The sequence below is a fragment of the Chiloscyllium plagiosum genome, unplaced genomic scaffold, assembly GCF_037043375.1.
Source record: "Chiloscyllium plagiosum isolate Xiang-an unplaced genomic scaffold, Cpla_swu_hap1 HiC_scaffold_14, whole genome shotgun sequence".
In the NCBI taxonomy this organism is placed as follows: domain Eukaryota; kingdom Metazoa; phylum Chordata; class Chondrichthyes; order Orectolobiformes; family Hemiscylliidae; genus Chiloscyllium; species Chiloscyllium plagiosum.
The window spans coordinates 46,223,206-46,250,684 of NW_028270152.1; the positions used below are offsets into that span (position 1 = coordinate 46,223,206).

General features: G+C 39.1%; 1 protein-coding gene across 7 annotated transcripts in view; it reads right to left on the minus strand.

Annotated features, from left to right (window-relative positions):
* The window catches only part of adamts9 (ADAM metallopeptidase with thrombospondin type 1 motif, 9), a 258,667-nt gene that overhangs the window by 204,487 nt on the left and 26,701 nt on the right, over positions 1-27,479 (minus strand). For all 7 annotated transcript variants that reach the window (XR_015759408.1, XM_087994412.1, XM_087994415.1 and 4 more), the window contains exons 4-6: positions 878-1,149; positions 265-348; positions 46-170 (exon numbers count right to left, since the gene is read on the minus strand). Coding sequence is in view for 6 of the 7 variants with exons in the window: in XM_087994412.1 (XP_087850538.1) it covers positions 46-170; positions 265-348; positions 878-1,149 (481 nt within the window). In the remaining variant the exon portion in view is untranslated. The remainder of the gene's footprint in view (positions 1-45; positions 171-264; positions 349-877; positions 1,150-27,479) is intronic.

The window sequence follows — 27,479 nt, forward strand, 5'->3', positions numbered from 1 at the left end:
CAAAGAAGCTATTACTTTAGATAATACAAAATTATCTTGTAGTACCTTGTGATAAGTACAGCAGTATCATGATGAGAATGATGGTTTTCGTCTGGATTATTCTGTTTTTGTTGCCATATACAGAAGTTTTTTAATGTTGTTTGAGCATTAAATGATATAGATGGACCATCCTAAAGATGATAATGAAATAGTATCAAGTAAATAATTTACATTTCAGCAGTTCAATTGAATTATGAATATTTCAGTATTTAATTAATATGTTACCTGCTCACTATTTATAATAATTAGTTTCACAACTACAATATTGATAAGATTTCCAATGCTTGGATCTTTATAGATGGTAGCCACCTGCAAAAATTGTAAATAAAGTGTTAAACATTTGGGGTTAACAGTAAACAGTAATAAAAGTGTATTCACTTGCAGGATTAAATTTTTTTATGTACGGTTGACAACAGACTTGCTGTGTGTTTGTAGATTTTCCAATTTTCATTTTTAAAATACATTACAGTGTCAGATTATGATGTTTGACATCTTACAACTTCTAAAACAAGTTAGATTTTCAAAAGATGCTGGTCATAAAATATAAAACAGTAATTTTTACAAGTCAACTCCAGGAGGCTGATCTTAAGAACAGCTTTAAGTTCAATCAGGCTGAAGGGTTGATTGAAGTTGACATATTAAAAAACAGTGCAGGGACAAGGAGATGACTATAAAACATAATATTTTATTCTTCAGGCCTCAGGCATCAATATGTTTAACTAGTATTAAGAGCAGCAACTACTGGCCTTTTGTAGTGCATGAAATACTTTGAAATAAAGTACTTTAGAAACAATTAGTATAATAAAGCACTTGAGAAAATATGAACAGAAATACTTACAATGGACATTAAAGTGAGAACATAATGTTGAAGATTCGCTCCGTGATGTTCGACCATTCTACTGTCTGCAACGACCATAACTTCAACATACCGAGGGTAGGACAAAAAACGTTTTGTTCTCTTGTGACTTTTTGTTCTGGTGGTACTGTTATCCATGATGGCTAAATTGGGTATTGCAATACTACTTTTGAAGTTATCCAGATCAGACAAAATATTGCTGGATAGTCCTTGATGCCATTTCCTTTTGTTTTTGTTTTGGCTATGTTTATGACCTATGATGAAAAGAGAGAGAGAAAAATATCCTAAAGAAAACAGGCTTCAACTGATTTCCATCAAAGTAAAATTTCAAAATACTAAAATAAAGTAAATTCACCGTAGTCGTACTGGACCATAGGACTGTTGTTTCATTGGAGAGAGAGATGACTAATGGCGGTTTAACCTGAGGGTCAGGTGAGAGAACGGGATGAGAAGAAGAGTCTATTACGGTAATCTTAGCCACTAAGGGAATTGAACCATGGTGTTGACAACATCTCTACTTCACAAACCAGCCATCCAAGTTAACTGACCCCTCAAAATGCTGAACATCCAGAAGGAATGAGATAAGGTGTTGCAGAAAAAGCTAATATGCAAGGCATGATTACACTGGACAAGTTTACATAGCTGGACTATGTTAGCTGGATAAAAGAATGGCTAACCAACAGAAAAAGAGAATCAGGATAAATTAGTATTTTTCTGGTTGGTAAATTCTAACTAGTGGCCTGCAATAAGGTTTGGTTCTCAGGCTCCAACTATTTGTAACATATCTTAATGACTCTGATGCAGAGATAAAAGGTGCTATAGCCAAATTTGTAGAAGACACTAAAATAGGTGGGAATGAGAAATAGGACATTTTGAAATGGATATGAAAGGTTAGGTGAATGGACCAAAGTTTGGCAGATGGAGTTGAATGCGGATAAGTGTGAGGTTATCTCTTTTGATCAGAAGAATGAAAAGGCAACTTTTTTTTTAAATGGAAAGAAACTTTAAAATGCTTCAGAGCAGGGGATGAGTTGCAAGTACAGCAGGTAATGAGAAGTTACTTTGGCATTTGTTGCCAAAGGAATGCATTAAAAAAATGGGGAACCACTTGCTGCAATTGTACAAGGTATTGGCAAAACTGCATCTGGGGTACTGCATACAGCTTTGGTCCCTTATTTGAGGAAGTAAGTCACTGCAATGGAGGCAGTTCAGACAAGGTTCATTAGATTAATTCCAAAGATGAAAGGCTTGTGTTATGAGGAGAGATTGAGCAGTTCAGGATGATACTCACTGGTGTTTAGAAGAATGAGAGGAAATCTAATTGAGATATATGAGATGTTAAAGGGGATTGACAAGCTGGACATGGATCAAGGGTTTCCCCTTGTCAGATAAACTAGAGGACATTGTTTTGGGCTAAGAAGTGGCAGATATAAAATAGATGAATCTGTGGAGTTCACTGTCCCATAATGCAATCGATGCGAGGGCACTGAATAAATTTAAGGAGAAGATAGTTAGATGTTTAATTAGTAATGGCTTAAAGGGTTATGTGGAGTGGGCAGGAAAGTAGAGTTGAGACTGAGATGAGATCAAACATAATAAATGGCAAAACAGGCTGGAGGGTTTGAATTGCCTACTCCAGCTCCTAGTTCTTATGATGTTTCAGGCAGGGAAATTCAGTTGAAACAAACAAACAAAATATATTCTTTCTATAATATTCACTCGATTTCTGGACAAAAATATTTTCAAGTATATTTTAATAAGCATTAGTCAATTGTAAGGTATATATTTGAAACATATATTTTCTAAAATATGAATATGATTTTTGTGCTCCTGAGAATATTGCACTCAATTATGAAACACTTTTTAATAAGTAATCTTTCCAATAACATACAGAACAGCAAGATGCACTGTGCCACTACTCAGGGGTAAGTGCATTACTTCCTCTCCATATTCTGTTTTCAGTCTAACTGCAGCAAGATTTACTAAGCTCCTGTTGTATAGTATTGTGGCTGACATAAAACAGTGGGGGGTAAGTTGCATGCAAAGTAATGGATCAGCTATTGTTTGATTGCAGTGCAACAAATGTCAGGCAAGTTTTATCATGGGTGGGCAATCACCTCCATTAGGCTACCATGTTAGGTGGCAAAATTAAAAAGTACACCCATTCTCTTGTCTATGCTGAAAAGTTGAGCTTTTGCAAATCTAATATTAATACATATCTCTATAAAATTCACTCTACAGTAACTTACTTCAACCTTTCTTCAAGAATTCTTGCTTTTCATTCATTTTTTTGTTTGCTCTATTTTCTGTGGTAGATTTAGGATACAGGAACTGCAATAATTTATGCTTTCTTTATCTTTTCTCTTAATTACAGAGCTGACTATAAAACTGACTTTTCTCTTCCTATTATTTTCCATAGAGGATCTTTATCTCTTAGCACGATAATTGCTGAAGGATTTCCAAAGTGAACCTGTAATCCCTTGAAAGTCCACAAGGGAATTTCAGTGTGTCTGCAAGGTCATCAGCCTCCATCTGAGATCAGTTATACCATGCAGAATGGCTCATGAATTCTGAATTCTGCACTGTTTTGTTTTTAATATTTCATCAGGCGTTATTTCAGTTTTGCATTTTAATTTTAGTGTGAGAGCTCCTGGATGCCCGTGTGTTCCAGGAAAAACATGTCTGCAGTAAATGACTGTAGCTCAAGCAGTGTCAGCACAGAATTTATGAGCATGAGGCTGAGATACAGACACTGTGACATAACAGGGAAAAGGGTAAGCTCTTTGGGCACTTTATTCGAGAAGACAGACTCACACTCTTAGGATACGGTGTTCTGATCTAGCCACTGGTCAGGCAAAGCAAGATGTGAGTGCGAGTGAGGCAGATGAGGGGTCTCAGGGGACAGAATTGCAGGAGCCTTAGTTTTTGCAATTGCCCAATAGATTTGAGGTTATTTCAGCTGGTTTGGGTGAGGTCTGCACAGTGGATGAACTCAATTGTCATAACTCAATTAACAGAAATACACTCAGGTAGGGAAGCAAAAAAGGAAGCAGTGATAGTAGGGGACAGTATAGTAAAGGGGATTGACCCTGATCATTGCAGCCACACGAGACAAAAAGTCCAGGGCTGTGTTGTCTGTTTGATGCCAGGGTTTGGGGCAACTGCTTAGTGTTGATGAGGATCCTATAATTGGAGGATGAGGTATCAGTAGTTATAACCCATGTTGGTGCCAATGGCAGAGTCAGGAAATAAATTCTGCACAGTCAGGAAGAAGAGCTAGGTACCAAATTAAGAAGCATATCCTCAAAAGTATTAATCCCTGGATTATTATCTGGGCTCATGCAAACTGGCTAAGAGAAATTAATGTCTGGCTCAAAGACTGGTGCCTTATAAGTGGCTTCAGGTTTGTGGGGTACTGGCGCTACTGATGGGGAAGATGGGAGTTGTACCGTTGCGATTTAATATCTGAATCATACTGGGGCCATTGTTCTAACACACCATATAACAAGGGAAGTAGAGAGGGTTCTTAAGTAGATAGTAAGACAGTGGATAAAATTTGAGAATTGGTGGTAAATAGAAGAATAGAGACACTTTAAGAGAGAAAGGTGAAAACACAGGAAATGACAAATTTACTTTACGAGTGATTCTATACATAAAGCTATTTCCTGTTGTTTGTCATTTTTATAAATGACTTAGACACAGGCACAGGTGGATGAGTTAGTAAATTTGCAGATGACATCAAAGTCAGTGGAGTAGTGGACAGTTTGGATGAATGTTACAGATTGCAGGGGCACTTGGATAAACTGCAGAATTGGGCTGAGAGGTGGTAAATGGAGTTCAATGCAGCTAAATGTGAGGTGATGCACTTTGGGAAGACTAACAGGAAGGCAGAGTACTGGGTCAATGGAAAGATTCTTGGTAGTGTGGATGTGCAGAGGGATCTTGGAATCCATGTACATAGATCCCTGAAAGTTGCCACTCAGGTTGATAGTGCTGTTAAGAAAGCATACGGTGTGTCAGGTTTCATTCATACAGGGATTGAGTTCCGGAGCTGCAATATCATGCTGCAACTATACAAAACGCTAGTGCGGCCACACTTGGAATATTGTGTACAGTTCTGGTCGCCATATTTCGGGAAGGATGTGGAAGCATTGGAAAAGGTGCAGAGGAGATTTACCAGGATGTTGCCTGGTCTGGAGGGAAGGTCTCATGAGGAAAGGCTGAGAGACTTGGGTCTGTTCTCATTGGAAAGAAGAAGGCTAAGAGGGGATTTGATAGAGACATACAAGATGATCAGAGGATTAGATAGGATAGGCAGAGAAAGAATTTTTCCTAGGATGATGACGTCAGCTTGTACGAGAGGACATAGATAAAAATTGAGGGATAATAGATTTAAGACAGACGTCAGAGGAAAGTTCTTTACGCAGAGAGTGGTAAGGGCATGGAATGCCCTACCTGCAAAGGTAGTCAACTCAGCCACATTCGGGAGATTTAAACAATCCTTAGATGAGCATTTGGATGATTTTGGGATAATGTAGGGGGACGAGCTGAGAATAGTTCACAGGTCGGCGCAACATCAAGGGCCAAAGGGCCTGTTCTGCGCTATATAGTTCTATGTTCTTTTTGCAAGTTTTACAATTTTTGCCTTACCCGAGTTTAGAACTTCTTCTCCTGTTCTATCTTTGTCCCATTCTGTGATGATGCTAAATCTAACTGTATTCTTTATCTCCAAAATTGTCACCTTCTGTTACTTCATCCAGCTGCCCACCTTCATTTCATATGACAAAATCTAGAATTGCACCTCTCCCATTGAGCTTGGAACATTCTGCTGCATATTCTTAGAAAGGCAATCTCTTTTGACCAGCCTGAAAATATTGATGGTTTGTGTGAATATTTCTTTCAATTCTTTCACACTCAGTCCTGGTCCTGTAACTTGCACTCTTAAAAGTCCCAACATTATTGATAGTCTTCTCCTTTTCTCATGTGTCCCTTCTGCCAGGCTACAACCTTCTCTGTAATTCTAGCCCCATTTATGATTTCTCTCGAACTTACCAAGCTTCCCCCTGAGCCCAGACCCTGCCAGTATCCCTTAGCCTTACATGCCCCTTCTTCAATCCACCTGTTCCTTCACCCTCACCAGCACACCTCATTCGCCAGTTGTTTTGCCCATTCTCTATTTGCAGCTAGCACCTTTCGTGTTGAGTGCTTGAGTTAGGCATCAGCCAGTGTGGCTGCTTCACTTGGGCAGGCTGAATGGAATGAGCAGCCACTATCCTTACATTGTAACCATTTAACAAAGATGCACCTTAGTTCTGAAGCACCCATAATGCTGAGACATGTGTACTCACCAGAGATTCATGCCACAAGTCTGCCCTACCTCATATCAGTCTCAGTCGGGTTTGTGAACACATGTTTTTCTCATTTTTGTCTAACAACGTTGCGCACATGAATGTAATTCCAGCAGACTAGACTATTAGAGAGTAGTCATTGCACGCTAATGAATGCAATACAGGCCTTGACCATCACAATGGAGAAAACCAACCCACCTGAAAGATTCTGAGAACTTGATGCCAAAACTTTAACCAGGCATCAGGAATCTGAATTTTGGCCTCTCGCCCAATTAAGTTCCTTCTCCAAGATTTTTAAATGCTCTAGGTAGGGGCAGAATATTCTGCCCTATGAGTGCATGAACATGAGACATAAGACTCAACTATGTGAAAACAAGTTTTATAAAAAGCTGAAGTGGGTCAGAACAAGAAGAAAAAAAATGAATATTACTCACATTCATAAGTCTAAATATTCAGATTGCAATTTTTCTAACTTGTTAGCTGTTATTCTGTTATCTCAATGTTAGCACCGCCATAAAAAGACATTTTCCAAATGAATAGATACATTCTGATAAAATTATTGATACTTATTGAAAGCCATGGAATATTCATGCAGTCTATCAACATATGCCATCATTATAATCTCTTCACACAAGGCCATTTGGAGCAATGCAACTCTTTTACTACCACCAATATTTCCCCGACGAAACTTACGATCTTTTGCACTCAATAAATACAAGCACGTATCTTTTATCTCCTCATGCAGTTTTGATTACCCAAGTGCTAGTTTTCAACTTAAAAAGTAAGTAGCAGAGCTATGCTATTTCCTAAACAGGGAGAGGAATCCAGTTTACAGGTCACCATTTAGATTACGTAAATCAGACACATGTTTAAAGAAAAATAAATATGTGCATGACATGGTTACATTTTCAGTACAAAGTTTGTTTTTTAAAGTGTGATTATTCACACTACTGTTGAAAGACCAATTACACATGACTTAACTAGATGTAACTTGTTAACGGGTTTCTGCCAGTGATGTGAAAGTGGGAAATTTGAAAATCTCACTGAATTCTTGGTGACTGGAACAGGGCAAGGTCCACTGCACAGTTTGTGTCAGAATCCTGAGTTACAAACTACAGTCCTACATATTAACATCCTGAAGTAGCAGTCAGATTCAGAGAAGATAAGGATAGTAAATGCTGGCTGCTTACTGTTAACCTTCCTTTTCACAAAATCCATCCAATGATTTTTTATTAATTACTGCAAAGCTAAACTCACATAAACCTAAGCCTAATTTGACAATTGCCTCCAAATTGCGTTGGCCTACAGCTTGGTTTGCCCTTCTAGCTTGTTTCTTTTAGAACCCAGATGACATAAACGAAATGAAATATAGACAGCTTGTACATCAAAAAAATACAAATCTATTCCATCCGATTACATATGAGGAGACAAATTAGGATCAGCAGTAATTCACGCAGCTCCTCAAGCCGACATGATTATTCCACATTCCCGTCGACGTCCAAAAACATTTCACCTGTTTTACTTTTGCTCCAAAGACTGTCAACCTCTGAGAGAGATCAGACCTCCTTATCCCTGTCTGAAGTGGGTATTTTGAAATAGTTACTCCTGATTCTAGCCTTTACCATAAGAGGGAACATCCTGTCCACAAACACCCTGTGAAGACCCCTTAGGATCTTATATGTTTTAACCTTTTGATATTCTAAACTCTACCAAAAACAAGTCTAATGTGTCCAACATTTCCGTCCATTCCAGATATTAGTTGAGTAAGCTTCTTTCAACTGGTTGCAATGCATTTACATCTATGCTTGAATAAAGATACCAAAACTGTGTACAAACCTTCAAATTTGCTTTCACCAATACCCTGCATAAATGAAGTGGAACCTCTACATTTTTCTATTCAATTCATCTTGGAAAGGATAACATCCTATTTCCTAATTACATTCTATGCTTGCATTCTAACTGATGGCCTGACAGATTGTTATTTTCTTCTTTTGATTGCTGGTTCTTCCCTATCCCATGATTGTTCATCTTCAAAATGGCTCAAGTCCCATTCATGTTGTCCCTTGGGAATACTTTCCTATATATGGTTAAATTAGTCACCTACAAGGAGTGAGAGACAGAGGAAATCATTGAAAAATCCCAAAAAATCACAAGGAAAATTTTGAACAATTTTGACAGGGTAAGGAAGGGATATTCTGTTTCCACTAGTTGGTCTGTCAGTAACTAGAGGTCACAATTTCAAGATTGTCAGCAAGAGACCTAGGAGTGAGATGAGGAGAAACCTATTTACTCAGAATGTGCTGCCTGGAAGAATGGGAGAGACAAATTTCACAGAAGGTTTCAAAACAGAGGTAGAGATATATTTGAAAGTAATGTTAAGAGAGCTACAGAGATAGGATTGGAAAGGGGAACTAGCTGGGTAGCTCTTTCACGAGCCAGTACAGACATGATGGGTCGAATGACCTCATTCTGTACTGTAAAGTTCTATAATTCTATGAACTTATGCTACACATTAAACACAGTTAAAACAATGAAATACATATAAAAATCATAAAATGTACAATTTGAAAAGAGTCAGACACTGTCACACAGTTTCAGTCCTATGCTAAAATCCCATTGGTAAAGCCACCATAGTTCTACCTGACCTTAGGGGTTGCTGTGTTATTAGATAGAGACAGCTGCTGCTGATTTGATCTGAGGGTCACCACATCTCAGGTGAGAGGAGAGACTGAGAAGGACATCCTTCGTGATAACCTCAGCCAGTGCGGGAATATGGGATGTTTTGGGTAATATACATGGGACAATTACGACAAGCTGCGATTTATTTCCTTAAATTTATACATCGATATGTAGTTTTAAATAACCTTGAAGTAGATTGGAAAATAAAAATAAACTTCAAAAATATGCAGTAAAATTTGCTAACATGTTAATAATTTTGAGATTTAGGGCTAAGACACATAAATATACTTCTGCTGGAGGAACATTAGGATAACCAGAAAGAAGTGAAGTAATCCAATGAGATAGAAATTACATTTGGGAAGTAGTGTAAAGCCTGTAGTATTGGATCAGGCTGCCATTACATGTCCTCTTAGATATTCACCTCCACTCCCTGCCATAAAAATTAACATTTGGCAGAATGTTTCAGAGCCAGCTAATGCAATATTGCCTGAATAAGTCCAGAGCAAATCTATATCCCTATACAACAGCAGATTATATATTCAACTACCTTTCAGAGGCAGCTAATGCAATACTGTCTGTAATGAGTCCAGGGTAAGTCTACATCCCTATACAACAGCAGGTTATATGTATAACTACCTTGGTTCAACATCCTTATTTTGAAAAAAATGAGCTGTGCCGCAGAACATCGGATCCGAAGAAACAGTACTTAATTTGCTCTATGAATAATGAAAATGATACCTAGAAACAGCAAGATGACTCTAATGATGCATAATCAAAAGAAATTGGAATATTTAAATGTTTCAAAGCCTGAGTTGATCAAGGGAAAGCATGAGAACCTCATAACTCAGTGAGTTAGAGAACCACCAACAGATAATGTGCATTGTGACTTGCTGACAGGCAAACAAGGGATGAAAGGCACTGTCGTTTATTTGGTAAAATAGTGATCACAGAATAATCAAGAGCAGTATATTCAGGAACTGAAAAGTCCCAATGGCCAGTAGTCAAGTACTTTTCCTGCCCCTCATGTTCCTTCCTCGTGTTAACGTTTGAACGTAATGTTGAGCCATTGGGTTCTACAGTAAACTGTCCTCTCTGCTCTGCCTCCTGATAGCTCACGTTTGCTCAATCCTTGATGCTGCTTGTTCAACAAGCTCTTGGGGTTGAACTTTACACGAAGCTTGTTACACTTTTCAAGTTGGTGACCAACATTCCTTCCAGGTGGGGAATGGCAAACAGTCCGCCATCGCCATCCCGAAAAACAGGCCATTTGGATTCATGAAGAGGCAGAATTAACAGAATTCATCAAAATCCTCAATAATTATCAAATCTTCATCAAAGCCACAAGGAAAGCATTAATTCTGATGCATCATGCCTAACACTCAACATTTCCTTTCCTGCAACTTACGGGAGTGACATTTCTTTGATTATTTGTCCCCAATTTTCTCGTGCAACTCGATTGTTTTTCTGGGGTAGATTTTTTCACTGTCCTTGTGTATTTTTAGCATTGTTCTGAGCATACTGTTGCATCTTTTTGGATGGCCAAACTAACTCAATTTTTGAAACTTGATGATGTCTATCATGCCTTTCCTAGATTTCATTCTCCCAAAGTCATTTTCATTGTTTACTGTATATTTCCAAGATATTCTGAGCATTCTTATCTATGTCCACATTTTAAACATTTGGAGTGTGTTGGCCATTTAATTTCCTGTGGTCCAGGTTTTACAGCCGTAGAAGGTATTGACCAGACACAACAGGCAGAATCAATCCTCTGGGGCCCAGAGAAGGCAAGCAATGGTGTAGTCAGAGCTAAGAACAGAGATGCCAGAGGGTTCTATTTTCTTTTCATCGCATGACTGACCAGGAATCTCTCCTGCTGTTTAACACCTATCACAGGTATACTTGGGAAGGATTTCCACATCGTCTCCCAACCTGTTTCACCACATTATGAACGCACTTTCTTTGGTCATCAAATCCTGGATTGCAACTTGAACCCAGGCCACAAGATCTCAGTTATCAGCTAATTTCATGTTTGCTTGGAGTTTCTTATTCCAAACACTACATAACCATCGATGTATTCTATTACTGTTCAGGTGGACTTGTTTATTTACAATGAGTCCTATTTTCTCAGTCATCATTACTAAGATTAGCCTTAAATTCCAGTTTCATTTTAGTCCAGACCTCTGGAATATTAGTCCAGTAGCATTACTGCTATGCCACCTTCTTTCCCTTAAATTGTGGTGTTACACATTGCTTAGAGAGTCAGAATTGCAATGGCACCATATTTTTTACATGCATATTACAGTTGAGAGCAATGGATAGTAATAGTACAGGCTGACCAGGAACCTTTCCCACTCTTAACGCCTGCAATTGGTACTTGCTGGAAGGATTCAATGTGTTTGGCCATATTATATATAAGTCTTGAAGTTGATGGTCAATATAGGTTATATATAGAGAATTTCTAGCTTAGAGGCAGGGATACCAGCATTGTATTACAAGACTTTGGCTTTCAGATGGTTTTCTTTTTATACCTTTGAAAGGATTAAATGGTTTTAGGTAGAAGCGTCTCAAAATAAAATAAGGTGTAAGCAGAAAAGAGCAGATCAGAAGGTTTACAGAAGCACTCTAGACAGAATAAGGAAGAAGATGACGAGAACAACGGGCTTGCCAAGAAATGAGTGATAGAAACAAATATGTATTCCAGACTGCACAAACAATGCCTAAGTAAACTGATGGCAAAACATCAGTTTGAAGAGTGATTCTAAGTTGACAAAATTAGAACTGAATAAGGGTATGCATACGTGACTTAAGGTTTATATAAGAAATGCACACTTGTGATTTTTCTCAGAGTACCTCAGACTATAAAACTGTTTCAGACTGTAAAGCTGACTCACCCTGTGTGCACTTAAATAAACAATGGTCACCTGTACCTGAGACTTCTGATGATATGTTATATTGTACCACAAACTCTATTTGGCTCCAACTGCGACATATTGCTTGTTATGTTCTATGCCTGGTCAGCTATATTTTTTGAAGTCTATTCGGAGACATACATACTTCACATTTCAAATGTGTTATATGAGTTAAGCACTATATGAATAAATGTATTTATTACTTTGAATATCCACCAAAGTGCTGCTTACACTACTCTAGGCAGGGTGGAGGTGCATCTCCAATGAAACAATTTGGAAAAAATTGCAAAGTACTGCACAGAAACAATGAAGCAACAAGTTTGATTATTGGTCACTGGAAAATATATGGTGCTTTCTTTACTCTTTGTGACTAAATAAACAAAGGCTTCCACTGCAAAAATAGATCAGTTCCTTTATTAGTTGTATTCAAAAGGATAGATCACTAGCCTAAGGATAGGGGCGGCACGATGGCATAGTGATTAGCACTGCTGCCTCACAGTGCCAGGGCCCTGGGTTCAATTACCGCCCCAGGCAACTGTCTGTGTGGAGTTTGCACATTCTCCCTGTGTCTGTGTGGGTTTCCTCCGGGTGCTCCGGTTTCCTCCCACAGTCACAAAGATGTGCAGGTCAGGTGAACTGGCCATGCTAAATTGCCCATAGTATTAGGTGAAGGGGTAAATGTCGGGGAATGGGTCTGGTTGGATTGCTCTTCGGAGGGTCGGGGTGGACTTGTTGGGGCGAAGAGCCTGTTTCCATGCTGTAAGTAATCTGAGATGACTATTGCATCGAAACATTCATATCATATCATTATAAAAGAAATATGTTTATATCAGGTTAGAAACTTTACATTCAAAATGTTTCAGCACATGAGCTGTGAAAGAAATAAAATGGCATCAAAAAGTATTAAGAAATGTGGTTCTACTGTGTGTCTTTATTCCTTTAGCAATGAATGGTGAGGAAAATCTTCCAATCAGGTGAAAAATGTAATTTCTGATGAAGGGCTTTTGCCCGAAACGTCGATTTTCCCGCTCCTTGAATGCTGCCTGACCTGCTGTGCTTTTCCAGCATCACTATAATCTAGACTCTGGTTTCCAGCATCTGCAGTCCTCACTTTTGCCTACCTGAAAAATGTAATATACAATAGTAACACATGGGGACTAAAATTCAATAGGCCACTATTGCAGATACACGACTGCAATGAACCTGCTCAATAGACAATAGGTGCAGGAGTAGGCCATTCTGCCTTTCGAGCCTGCACCACCATTCATTATGATCATGGCTGATCATCCTCAATCAGTATCCTTATCTCCAGAACTTTTGATTCCACTATCCTTGAGAGCTCTTTCTTAAACGAATCCAGAGACTGGGCCTCCACTGCCTTCTGGGGCAGAGCATTCCACACACCCACCACTCTCTGGGTGAAGAAGTTTCTCCTCATCTCTGTCCTAAATGGCCTACCCCTTATTTTTAAGCTGTGTCCTCTGGTTCGGGACTCACCCATCAGCGGAAACATGTTTTCTGCCTCCAGAGTGTCCAATCCTTTAATAATCTTATACGTCTCAATCAGATCCCCTCTCAGTCTCAAGGGTATACAAGCCCAGTCGCTCCAATCTTTCAACATAAGATAGTCCCGCCATTCTAAGAATTGACCTCATGAACCTATACTGCACTCCCTCAATAGCCAGAATGTCTTTCCTCAAATTTGGAGACCAGAACTGCACACAATATTCCAGGTGCGGTCTCACCAGGGCCCTGTACAGCTGCAGAAGTACCTCTTTGCTTCTATACTCAATCCCTCTTGTTATGAAGGCCAGCATGCTATTAGCTTTCTTCACTACCTGCTGTACCTGCATGCTTGCCTTCATTGACTGGTGTACAAAACACCCAGATCTCTTTGTACTGCCCCTTTACCTAACTTGACTCTATTTAGGTAGTAATCTGCCTTCCTGTTCTTGCCACCAAAGTGGATAACCATACACTTATCCACATTAAACTGCATCTGCCAAGCATCTGTCCACTCACCTAACCTGTCCAGGTCACCCTGTAATCTCCTAACATCCTTCTCACATTTCACCCTGCCAACCAGCTTTGTATCATCAGCGAATTTGCTAATTTTACTATTAATACCATCTTCTATATCATTAATATATAGTAAAACGCTGCGGTCCCAGCACTGATCCCTGCGGTACCCCACTGGTCACTGCCTGCCATTCCAAAAGGGAGCCATTTATCACTACCCTTTGTTTCCTGTCAGCCAACCAATTTTCAATCCAAGTCAGTACTTTGTCCCCAATACCATGCGCCCTAATTTTGCTCACTAACCTCCTATGTGGGACTTTATCAAAGGCTTTCTGAAAGTCCAGGTACACTACATCTACTGGATCTCCCTTGTCCATCTTCACAGTTACATCCTCAAAAGATTAGTCAAGCATGATTTCCCCTTCATAAATCCATGCTGACTCTGACCTATCCTGTTACTGCTATCCAGATGTGTCGTAATGTCATCCTTTATAATTGACTCCAGCATCTTTCCCACCACTGAGGTCAGACTAACTGGTCTATAATTTCCTGCTTTCTCTCTCGCTCCTTTCTTAAAAAGTGGTACAACATTAGATCAGGCTTGGCTCCAGACTGAGGCATGCAACCTACAAAATGGGCTGTTGAATAGATGCATGTTTCAGTAGGGCTAGCATCCCTTAAAGCACTTAAAGTCAGCACACCTTTTGAAATGGTGAGATGCATTTTGTCTGCAGCAGTCAGACTTAGGAGACTAACTCATTGTGCAATAGCAGAGAAAGTATGTGAAAGATTTACCAGTGCAGCAATAAGATATTTGTTCCATGTGAAGAGCAGGAAGGAAGAGTTTCTTGATCAACATTATGTCAGGAAGATCTACAGATAATGTTGTAGAGGCAGCATCACCAAATAAGCAATGGTCTCAATACAAGGCATGAGCCCTGAAGACTTGGGTATAGTGCTCAAAGTTTACCAAGTCATTAGTGCCCATGGTTAGTAAATTCATTCTCAAACACCGTGTACCTTCAATGGAACTACTAACCTCAAACGCAGCTCATCACACTCCTTCTACTGACCTACCAACAAGCTCTACTGAAGCACAGCCCATATCTCATGTGTAGCTGCAAGCATTACCCTTACACACTTAACACTGCTACACTGCTACAAGCTTTATAGCCACATCTTGTAACCTGTATGCACTGAACTGTTCAACCATGACTCTCATATGTGACAAATAGATTACATGGCACTCAGTGACAGAATTCTCTCTCTCGTAGGGCAAAGTGGTATATATTTGAAGGTGGCAGGAGTTAATCAATGGGGTTAGGCGTGGCTGCATGTCCACACCTTGATTGGGGCAATCATGTTGCCATCACTGCAGCACCTATGACTAAAGCCATGGCCAGTGGTGAGACTGAAACCATTGCTCAATCTTTATCATCCTCCTCACAGTGAACTTCTCTTTCATCCTCCAACCATTTCCCATTTACAAGCTGTAGATGTTTAAGGATTTATCTCATTTGCCTCGTTGCAACTCGAGGTAAAAACAATGACTGCAGATGCTGGAAACCAGAGTCTGATGAAGGACTTTTGCCCGAAATGTTGATTTTACTGCTCCTCGGATGCTGCCTGAACTGCTGTGTTTTTCCAGCACCGCTCTAATCTAGACTCATTGCAACTCTCGCCTTCCCCTTTTAAGATATCAAAGAATTGGAACCTGGCCAGGGAGTAACGTGGGGACAAGAGGTTGGTGAATATCACTACTCAATTTCATAGTCCCTGCCACCATCTCAGATACTGACACCACACAGTAGCAGCATTTATATATTGCATGCAACAGCTCGCTAGGCTTCCTTTAAAAGCACTTTCCACACCTTCGACCACGATCACCAGAAAGGACAAGAGCAGCAGAACATTACTACTTGCACTTTCCCATTTACGCCACTCCCCACTTAACTTGGAATTTTGGTGCTGTTCCTTCACCATCACTGGGTCAAAATCTTTCAATCCCCTGTCTAACAGAATTGGGGGTGATTCAAAGTGATAATTCACCACCATCTTCTCAAGGGCAATGAAGGATAGGCGAGCCAGTGATGTCCATATCCCAAGAAAGAAGCTCAGGTTGTTATTGTCAAGCTGTATTTACTATCGCTGAAGACCGACCTGCATGAAGTTTCAGCAGTTGAGCAACCTATAGTGGCAGTGCTGCTGAGACACAGCCTGGGGAGTGGCAATGGCTCTACTGAGCGTAGATTTGTTGTGTTCTCTCTGGACAACAGCATTTAACCTCACACTAAAGTCATAGAATCATAGAGATGTATAGCATGGAAACAGACCCTTCGGTCCAATCCGTCCATGCCGACCAGATATCTCAACCCAATCTAGTCTCACCTGCCAGCACCCGGCCCATATCCCACCAAACCCTTCCTATTCATAAACCCATCCAAATGCCTCTTAAATGTTGCAATTGTATCAGCCTCCACCACTTCCTCTGGCAGCGCATTCCATACACATACCACCCTCTGTGTGAAAACGTTGCCCCTTAGATCGCTTTTATATCTTTCCCCTCTCACCCTAAACCTATACCCTCTAGTTCTGGACTCCCCACCCCCAGGGAAAGGACTTTGCTTATTTACCCTATCCATGCCCCTCATAATTTTGTAAACCTCTATAAGATCACCCCTCAGCCTCCGACGCTCCAGGGAAAACAGTCCCAGCCTGTTCAGCCTCTCCCTATAGCTCAAATCCTCCAACCCTGGCAACATCCTTGTAAATCTTTTCTGAACCCTTTCAAGTTTCACAACATCTTTCCAAAAGGAAGGAGACCAGAATTGCACGCAATATTCCAACAGTGGCCTAACCAATGTCCTGTACAGCTGCAACATGACCTCCCAGCTCCTGTACTCAATACTCTGACTACTGTCACTCCACCACAGCCATTGCTGTTGCCACTTTTGTTGACTTTGTGCAACTCAAAGTGGAACCTTATGGGGCCAAGTCTGCTCAAAGTTATCCTGAAAGATCAGAAGCCTTCTACCAGACATGCTGCAATCACCGGGGTAGCACTATGTAGGTGCACTAGAATAGGCGGAGGTACACAGAAAACAGGCAGAAAGGGCATACACATGGGTGATGCAGTGACTTTTATTTCAGCACTATGATGGTCTATAGACTGTTAGTAATTGTGGCACTGTTACTGAATGACAGACTAGGACTGAATTCATTGGTCCTGCAGTTAGATGTTGAGGACAAAATCTCTAAATTTGCAGATAATATGAATCTAGGGAGAATGATGAATTGTGAGGATGATGCTGAGCAACTTCAGGGGAACATTTACACGTTGGCCGAATGGGCAGACAGCTGGCAGATGGATTTCAAGAGAAATGTGAGGTAAAACATTTTGATAGAAGAAACACCGAAGACAATGCAGGCTCAATGGAACAACTTTGAGGGGAGTTCAGAAGCAGTGGGGCCTTGGGGTTCTCTGAAAGTGGCCAGGCAAGTTGAAACAGGTGTTAAGAAAGTTTACAGGATCCTTGGGTCTATAAATAGCAGCTTAGAATATAAAAACAAGGAAGTGATACTATACATCTACAAATTATTGGTCAAACCACATTTGGAGTGTTATGTTCAGTTCCGAGCACCTTATTTAAGGAAGGATGTTAAAGCCATGGAGAATTCAAAGCAGATTTACTGGAATGAAACAAGGAATGAGGGATTTCAGATACAGGAAAGGTTAGAGAGACTGGGCTTAAACTCATTTAACACAGAAGATTAAGAAGTGACCTTATTGAGGCATTCAAAATTATTAACAAATGTGACAGAGTAAAGAAGGATATTACTGTTGGTATGTCAGTAATTGAATACTCCCCAAATGCCCAAATGTGTACAGCTCCAGCAACCTTCAGAAAGCTTGACACCATCCAACACAACGCAGCCCACTTGATTGGCACCACATCCACAAACATTCACTTCCTCCACCACCAATGGTCAGTAGAAGCAGTGCATGCCATACACAAGATGCATTACAGAAAATCATCAAGGTTCCTCAGATACCATCTTCCAAACCTATGACCACTAGTAGAAGGACAAGAGCAACAGCTCACCACCATGTTCTCAAGGGCAGCTAAGGATGGATAATAAAATGCACTTAAATCACGTGAACGAATTTTTAAAATTACATAATATGTGTATATAAATTGCTACGGTCATCTTGACTCAATTCATACAGGGAAATGCATTACACTGGGGAGACTTTGATAAATGATAACAAACCTGGGTAATTACAGATATGGCCATTCATTCATAACTTTGCATTATTTTGTCAATATTTCTCAGCAAACTCAAGGAATGGCCTTGTGAAAATATTCTTGTAAAAATCAGTCACAGCTTTAACAAGGGAAAATCATATCTGATCAACTTCATATTTTTAGTCGTGAACTGCAGCCTTGCGGATGGTGAAAATTCCTGTGTTTGGTGCACCCAGCCTTTCAGAGAAACTAAATTCACCAAGAAAAACTGAAATGTTAAAAGTAGTGATTCTCCTAAAAATAAACTGAATGGAAGTAATGAAACACCTGGAAACCAGCTAGCAGCAAATACCAGATAAAAAGTTGATGTTGGCACAAAAATTGTGATGATGTATCAACAAAATTAGCCAAATGCTGAACTTGGTTGCCAAATCAGTAAAACATTGGGTAAACACAGTAATGCTTAAGCTAATTCATTTGAATGGCCTTGTTCTATCTTATATATATCTTCAGTACCAGTCCAATAGAACACATAGAAGAATCCAAACCTTGGAACCAATTTGGAGACATGCTGAAACAGTTATGATGAAAGGGAAAATTAAAATTAACCACATCAGCATTAAAGGAGATGGCAGAGAAACTGATTTTAAAAAAATGTTACTGTACATCTCTATTAGAAAGTGTTGCATGAGTACAGGACAAGGGGAAAGTAAGTGGAAACTAACAAATGCAAGTCTTGGGCAATATCAGGAAAATCATCTTTACACAAAGAGCGAGTGCCTGGACTGATGGTCACAAAGTTAGATGTAGTGATGGTTGAAGGCAGATCAACAAATTTCTATGAGAATGTGGTCATGTAATAATGGGCTTCAAAATTATCTATTCAAAGCAGACCACTAATTGTTAAATGTTGAGTTAATTGGACATGACAATGTGCAATTGAAATAAAGTGGAAAAATACATGAAAATAGGCCTGGTGTAAGAAAAAGCAGTGTGTTTTGGAAATTGCATAACCTTGATTGTTTGTGGGAACCATTTTCTTGTGTAGTTAACACAGAGCCACCTGGAGATATTTGTAACTTATTTTCTGAACAATCTGGAAAAATACTGAAAGAACTACAAAATAATAGATGTAGCACGTAACCAGTATTAATATCAGGGATTTTGTCCCACTCATTGAACTTTTCACCGTCAAGCTGCGGTTTGTGAAAATAATGCCATGGGAATCTAAGATAGAGCTCTAAGTACCACCATTGCCAAATCCCTGATAGATTGAAGGCAGAGTGAGACTTCCTTGTTTGTATGCATATTATATTATATGGTTAAGCTAATCGATTCACTCATTAATTTGCATAAGTCTCTGATATATATTAAATAGATTAAGCTAATAAATTAGCTTCACATTAAAGTGCATGAGCCTCCTTGTATTCATTTTGATCAGACCTTAAAGAACCCATGAGGCACTTTCAGCCCAGCAACACATTTGGCACTGCGAGCAGGTTCTGTGTGAAATATTCGAGATAGAGGAGGACACCATGGCTGGGAAACATGCTGTCTACCAGAATGGTCTTTTCATGATGGATTCAGTGTGGTAGTGAAATGTTTGGCCTCGGCAGTTGGGGAGATGGATGTGGAACTGAATCCAAAATGGCTATTACCCCCCAAGGACAGCTTGGAGAAAGTAGATTTCCCAAAGCAAACCAAGGGTTGATTCTGCTGGCCAGCCTCTATAAGTTGGCTCAGGAGGTGTGAGAGTTAAAGGAGGTGAGCAGTACATTGACTGCTATGCTGACCACAGCAGAACGTTGTGCTAGCAGACGAAGCTCCAGTTGGCCACCATTCAGTATAACATGCACGTGAAACTTAGAAGGTGAATCCAATAAAAATACACTCTTTTTATTAGTTTCAGCTGAGTGTGTGTGTGTGTGAGAGAGAGAGAGAGAGAGAGAGAGAAAGATCTACAATGAACCCTTTGAAACTGCAAGTGGACCCTGGGTGTTGAGTGAATTCATTTAGTCATTCCATTGGTCCACACTATATCAAAAGATGGTCGGTAGCAAATTAGCAGTGAGACGTTGCGGAGCATAATTACAACCTTATGGACAGTTGAAAGCGAGCTAGGCACAGTAACTCCAAGTCATGAGAGATGGACCTCCAAGAGTGGCTGCCCACAGGCAGGACTTGACCAGAAAAAAGGCGGGTGAATGTTACCGATTGTTGCAAGAATGTAATTATATAGGAAACCAAACCACCAAAGTGATGTCATGATGGTGTCCTATATCTGCTAGCTCTGGAATGTATATGATTGGATGCAAAATTATTTTGACATCTTACTCCCACTAAAAGTAAAGGAAGAAAATGTTCACATCTTAAAGGAAAGAGAGAGAGACCGGCTTTTGTGTTTGATCAAGGTAATAAATCTTTTCTGTCCGGATGTGAATTCCTTCATTATCCACAGATTCTGAACAAACTATTAACCCTTTGTGATCTGGTTCATGTGTGGTTTTTGTTCATTAGCTGTCAACATGTTGTCTTTCATTTGTGTTTTCCTCCCTAGAGCTTGAGATTTAGGGAGGCTTTATGTTGACGTCACTTTAAGGAACTGTTAGTGGTTGTGTAAAAAAAATTCATGCTCTCAAGTGTTTCTGTGGAATTAGTTTCTTAAGAATTTTCTTAAACATTTACCTCTTGAAATTGGGTTATTAAACTAAATGCAGAAAGGAAACAAAATTAAATGGCATATCGTATTTTCTCTCTCCTTTAAAATAATGTACTATACATTGTGTTTAGTTTCAGGAAAGAGTCCTGGGTAAATGGTGAATTTCAAAACCTTCAGAATTTCAGTTTCTGGCCACAGTGAACTTCCAAATATTACTGTGATAAGAGTGAATCTTTAATTCCACTTAAGATTCGCTCACCTTTAAATGTTCCTTGTGTGAATTGGTGCTGTGACAAAACAATTGGGTAAATTGGAATTCTGGAGAGGTAATTCCGTCTACTAAAATCTGAAAACTGATATCAAAGTTAAGTAAAATCTAAGAAAGGAGGTAGAATTTTCCCTTGTTCAGAAAGGAAATTTAACACATGACCCTTATCTCTGATCAGGAGTGGTGGGGGGCGTGGTTGGTAAATTACGTCCAATAGCCTTCAACCCACCTGTTTGGATTAATAGTGAACTAGCTGTATCATCTTGGAGAATTTATAATTTTTCATAATATACTTTTTTGAACAGACATACTTGGATGGATGGATATTACTTGTTTTTCAGATAATGCACAGATACAGAATGCTTTCCCTCCAATAGCTTCTAATTTCTAAATTTGCAGACTTCCAGCATTGCAGCTGTACAGGCTGAATGTTGATGTCGGGACTGATGCTGATGGACTTCTCCCCGATAATAATAAAAATCAAAACAGGCAGATAAAAATCTGTGAGCAGACAGCAGCTGGAGCTGTTATTTTGCAAGACAAAGGAGGTAACCGTGAATGGAGTTGATACTGTTTGTTCAACTGTTCCATTACTCATAATGAGGAAAAGCCAATGTATAATGAGCTGAAAAGGGCGAGCGAAGGAGTAGGATCCTGAGGCACAGATAAGGGTGTGATCAATATGTCCCTTTCCCCCTGGTAAAGTTAAATAAGTCATCTGCTTGTATTTACAGAGAGTTCTCATTCAAGTTATAATGAGAGCATTCCTTACATTTGGCTGAAATCAGAACTAAAACAGTAGTCCTGAAACACATTTCAAACTTTTGAATCTATTATTTGATTGAAAAGTTTAAGAAGTTTTGTTTTTATACACTGCTGCAGAAAAGGTGCTCTGAAAGAGATGAGAAATGATTTGTCCATCTACTTGTATCGTTTCTTATTGAAGGTGATCTTAAAAGAAAGACCTGGAGAAGGTTTTCTTTAACAGAGATTTAAAATACCAGTTTGAGATTGTCAAAAGATTTTTTGACAGCTTTAGAACTGAGTACGTGCAAGTACGACATGACGTCACCGGGTGGCTGGGGCCCCGCCCCTTCCGAGACCAGAAGAGTTAACTCTTTCTCCTGACAGTTTAAAACTATCAAATCTTAACCACCTTCTGTGTTATGAGATGTGTGATTATAGACACTATTAATCCCATTGGGCTTCTTCCAGAGCCACAGTGATTTTTTTTGTTTTCAAGAACACAGGAAGGGAGCTGCAAGTTTTGTGGAGAACAGGAAAACACTGAACTAACTACAATCAGTGGAGACTCCGACATAAGAGCACTGTTTAAAACCACCAAGCCTGGATGTAATTGTTTCTGAAGTTCGGATTTATACAAGCAATGCGAAATTCTGTTGAATTTTAAAAGGCAAAGGAATTTAAATCTTTACGTTTCCATTTAAAACAAGAGCCAATTGTGGTTTCAATTTGTATAAGAGAAAAAAGGGATACATTTTGGGAAGAAATTAATTGACTACCAATGAAACCTGTTAGCCCTACAGTACTACAGGGGCTGTACACAAAATCCTTGAGTCCATTGTTGCCAATTCTGAATATGGAATACTTTAGAAAGACAAACATCGGGTATAAACTAGCAAGTTACATTTGAGAAAATTGTACGTACTTCTTTTGTAAGAAAGACCAAATTTGTCAGTCATAATGTTTGTTGGCCTCTTTTTTTTTAAAGCTATTATGAATGTTTTTCCTCACACAATGTACAATATGTTTTCTCCAGAGTTCCTGAATCAGTTATAATGGTAGTTAAGAGGTGCCACGCTTAGAATAAACGAATAGTAACAGGGAAACATTAACAGCATCAAATGGAGATGGAAATGACTCAGCTAGCTGTAGTTTCTCTTGGAGGTATATGAGCATTTGCTCATATGACTTTTTTTCAAAGGGAACGAAATTAGAATTGCTATCACTTGTGTTTGTTCAGTACTTAGCACACAAACATACACTTCAATGATTTGGTCACCATTTAGAACACTGGGATCTGGCAAGGAGGATTCATGGGATCTTTTGCCTGAAAAGTGAGGCAATGATCTTGGGATACTGATGTATGTTTCCAGAGATAGTTGTTACATTTGAAATAATGAACATGCAGGAATGTGTGATGAAATGCACCAAAGAACAGGTCTCAGACATGTACACCTCATGAAACAGCATAGTCTGGAAGAGCACAAAAAGCACTGACACATAATCCATAGGGAAACTGACTTTAAAGCAATGTAAATAGTATTGGCGAGAGGGTGATTAAAAAAAAATTACAATTGGAGACATGAGGAGAAATCCTAAAGAAATATCCAAAACATGGATAAAAGTGAAGAAAGAACTGGAAAACTCTTCTAAATCCATGCATAATCTGTTGCCAGTTAAGTATGAGCCAATCTCAAACTTTATCGTATGTATAATCAGCTTGAGACTGTTGAACAACATATACTTGCTTATGTAAGGTCCTGATCATCTGTTTTGAAGATATCAAATAATATTAATAATGGCCTGGACTGAAGATATCATTAACCCCTAATCATTAAGGATAAAAACAATGTCTGTTTTGCTTGGGATTGTTTGAGGGAACCATATTCTTATGTAGTTAAAACGGAGCCATGGAGAGATATTTGCGACCTATTTTCTATACAATGGAATATCTGAAAATGTACTGAAAGTATTATAAAATGGTGATACAGCAAGTAACCAGAATACCATCAATATCAAGGATTTTGTCCCACTCATCGAACTTTTCATTATCGGGCTAGAGTTGGTGAGATTAGTGCCCATGGAACCTGAGATAGAGCTCTCACCATTGCCAAAGTGCTCCATAGATAGAAGGCAGGGTGAGACTTAGTTGTTTGTATATATGTGTGTATTATGAAGTTTAAGCTAATAGATTCACTCATTAGTTTGTCTTTGTCTCCAATACATATTAAGTACATTAAGCTAATAAATTAGCTTCATATTAAAGTGCATGTGTCTTCTTGTATTCATTTTGATAAAATCTTAAGGAGCCAGTTAGACACTTCAGCCTAGCAATGTACCAATAAATTTGTATCATTGGGATCTTGATCAACTGGACCAGTGGGCTGATGAATGGCAGATGGAGTTTAATTCAGATAACTGCAAGGTGTTGCATTTTGGTAAGACAAACCAGGACAGGACTTGCACAGTTAATGTTAGGGCCCTGGGAGTGTTGTCAACCAGAGAGAGCAAGGGGTGCAGGCCTTGAAAGTAATGGTAAAACAAGGACTGCAGAAGCTGGAAACCAGAGTTTAGATTGGAGTGGTGCTGGAAAAGCGCAGCAGGTCAGCAGCATCTGAGGAGCAGGAAAATCGACGTTTCGGGCAAAAGCCCTTTGAAAGAAATGTCACAGGTAAACAGGGTGATGAAGAAAAGTTTGGCATGCTTGGCTTCATTGGTCAGAGCATTTAGTACAGGAGTTGGGACATCGTGTGACAGTTGTACAAGACATTAGTGAGGCCGCATTTGAAATACTGTGTACATTTCTGGTCATCTTGCTATCGGAGGAATGCCACTAAACTGGAAAAGCTACAAAAAGGATTTACAAGTACGTTACCAAGACTGGAAGGTTTGAGTTATAAAGAGAGGTTGGATAGGCTGGGATTTTTTTCTCTGGAGTGTAGGAGGCTGCGGGATGACCTGAGAAATGTTTCTGTGCTGTATGCCTGTATGACTCTATAACTATAATCGGACTCTTTCCTTAACATCCTATGTGCCTAAATTCAATTTTGAAGAGAGACACACAGGGAGCAAAACAATGAGTCAGCATAGAGAGAATAATGTAACTCAGCAGATTGTATGTAAGACTGAACCAATTCTATCTGAAAATTCCTCACTTTGTGCTGGCACTTAAGTTATTAAGCTGTGCCAAAGTGTCAGAGTGCTAGAGTTTAGACAGACTTCTAGTTTTGATTGGAGTTAACTGTGTAGATAAACACATCCTGCCAGAACAAATGTTGAAAGCATTAAAAAAATTTCTTTCCAGTAGCATTCGTGGAATAAATGAGCAAAGAGCATTCAGGCTTCCAGAACAGTCCAGTAATCTCAACTCCAGCAGGTTGTTGATATATCGGTCTAGGGAAGTGTTGCACTCTAGTCTTCCCTTAGTATGACAGCATACTCCCACCACTGCTAGTAGATAATTAAAAAGCAATTGATATGCTTAATAGAACATTTATATATTAGATAGAACCACTCAAAGATGAAGAAACATGCTAAACTGGTCACAAGATCCAAAACTTCTGAAATCCTTTTGAATAATTTGTGAAACTCTTTATTTATTTATTCATTATGCATGGTACACATGTACATTAGTAGATAATGCAATATTTCTTGCCATATATGGAATCACAAGAATACTGACAGCATTTAATGTAAATAACTAGTAATGTTATTGATTGCAGAGTGATGTTTTTAAGCAAGTTTGACGTAAAAGGTACAAAATAATTTTTAAATACTTCAAGAGGGTAACTTAGCCATTTCATGATCATTAGTCAATCTTCACACATATTCCGGAGATTGATGGGACGATGCATGGCTATTTTACTGAGTAATTAAACTGGTGAGCTTGTTGTTTGAAATAAACATCCACTTTATTTTCTTAATGAAACAAATGTCTCAATGGATTTCTTTCCTATCCATGTAAAATAATAAGCTGAATGTTTTATCTGTTTTACCAATACTTATGATATGGAGGTGCCCATGTTGGACTGGGGTTGTCACACGTCAAATCACAAGCTTTCAGACTGCAGCTCCTTCGTCCGGTGAAGTGGGTGCCAAAACAGAAGTGTTCTGAAAGCTTGTGATTTCAAATGAACCTGTTGGACTATAGCCTGGTGTCATGTGACTTCTGACTTTTAACAATAATTGGCAGTGCTATATTAACTGTTAAACAGCTATGTTTTCTTACCTTGAGCAAAAGGATGGTCAATGATCATGTACATCAAACATAGCATGAGAATGCACATGGCACTTTCTAAAGGGACCCATAGTTAACATTTTATTTTTCAAATGCTCAGTAAAAGTAATCAATAAACATTAACTCATACTCACCAATATAATATATCTGAGCAATATTCTAAAGATACAAATCAACCCATTTTAGCAATTGCTATCATTATTTTGTTCAGTACTTAGCATATAAGTATACACTTTGAGGCACTATACAAGCTGTTGGGGGAGAACTGGCCACTGAGCTGAATGTGAAAATGCTGGAGCTATTATCTTAGGAGGTTTTTAAATGGTGGGAATGTATAGACTACCAAAGGGAAATACAATATCTAATGCTGTGGAGTAACATCACTGAGGAAGATACAGTAATCTGGAGGTAGAGGAGCAGAAAATATGGCCTGAGACACAGGGCTAGACAAAGATTTCCTACAGAAGGTAAAGCAATCACATAGCAGGATCTGAAGATTAAGATTTTGAAATTAAAAACTGGAACACTGGACAATGAATGAGATGCTACTTGTGAAGGATGGAAATAGGGAATTTGGCAAGTTAAACAGCAAAGTGTTGACACATGAGGTGACGAATTCATGGATAATACTTCGAGGACAGCATAAACAGGCAATGATCCAAGATTTGTAAAAACAAGATCATGGATAATGCAATTCTTTAAACACCCCAATAAGTGTCAATGATTTATTTAGTATACATGATGAATATTGATCTGATTTTGCTATCATGTTTTGAATGAAGAGGTACATAGTATGTTTTTAAGAATTATCTGTTCTTACTATCAGATCATTCTAACTAAAATAGTCAAAAGAAAACAAGAACAACCATATCTTCATTTCCCCAACTACAAAGTATCTATAAAACCTATCCTTTTTAATGGCCTACGGGATCATTTCCAATGACAAGAATGAAGGGTTTAGACTTCTTCAATTAAAAAAATCCCACCACGGCAGCTGATGGAATATATATTCAATTAATAAATCTGGGATTAAAAGGTAATCTCAGTATTGGTGACCATCAGATCATCATCGATTGTCATAAAAACCCATCTCGTTCATTAATGTCCTTTTGGGAAGGAAACCTGCCATCATTAACTCATGGTTGACTGTTAAATGCCCTCTGAAATGGCTTTGCAAGTCATTTACGTGTATTTAATTATCATAATGCCAAAAAGCAATGATTCTGTACGGAGCACAGAGAATCAACTAGGCAATGGAAATGACAATGGGTAAAAACAAGGACTGCAGATGCTGGAAACCAGATTCTGGATTAGTGGTGCTGGAAGAGCACAGCAGTTCAGGCAGCATCCGAGGAGCAGTAAAATTGACGTTTCGGGCAAAAGCCCTTCATCAGGAATACAGGCAGAGAGCCTGAAGGGTGGAGAGATAAGTGAGAGGAGGGTGGGGGTGGGGGTGGGGAGAAAGTAGTATAGA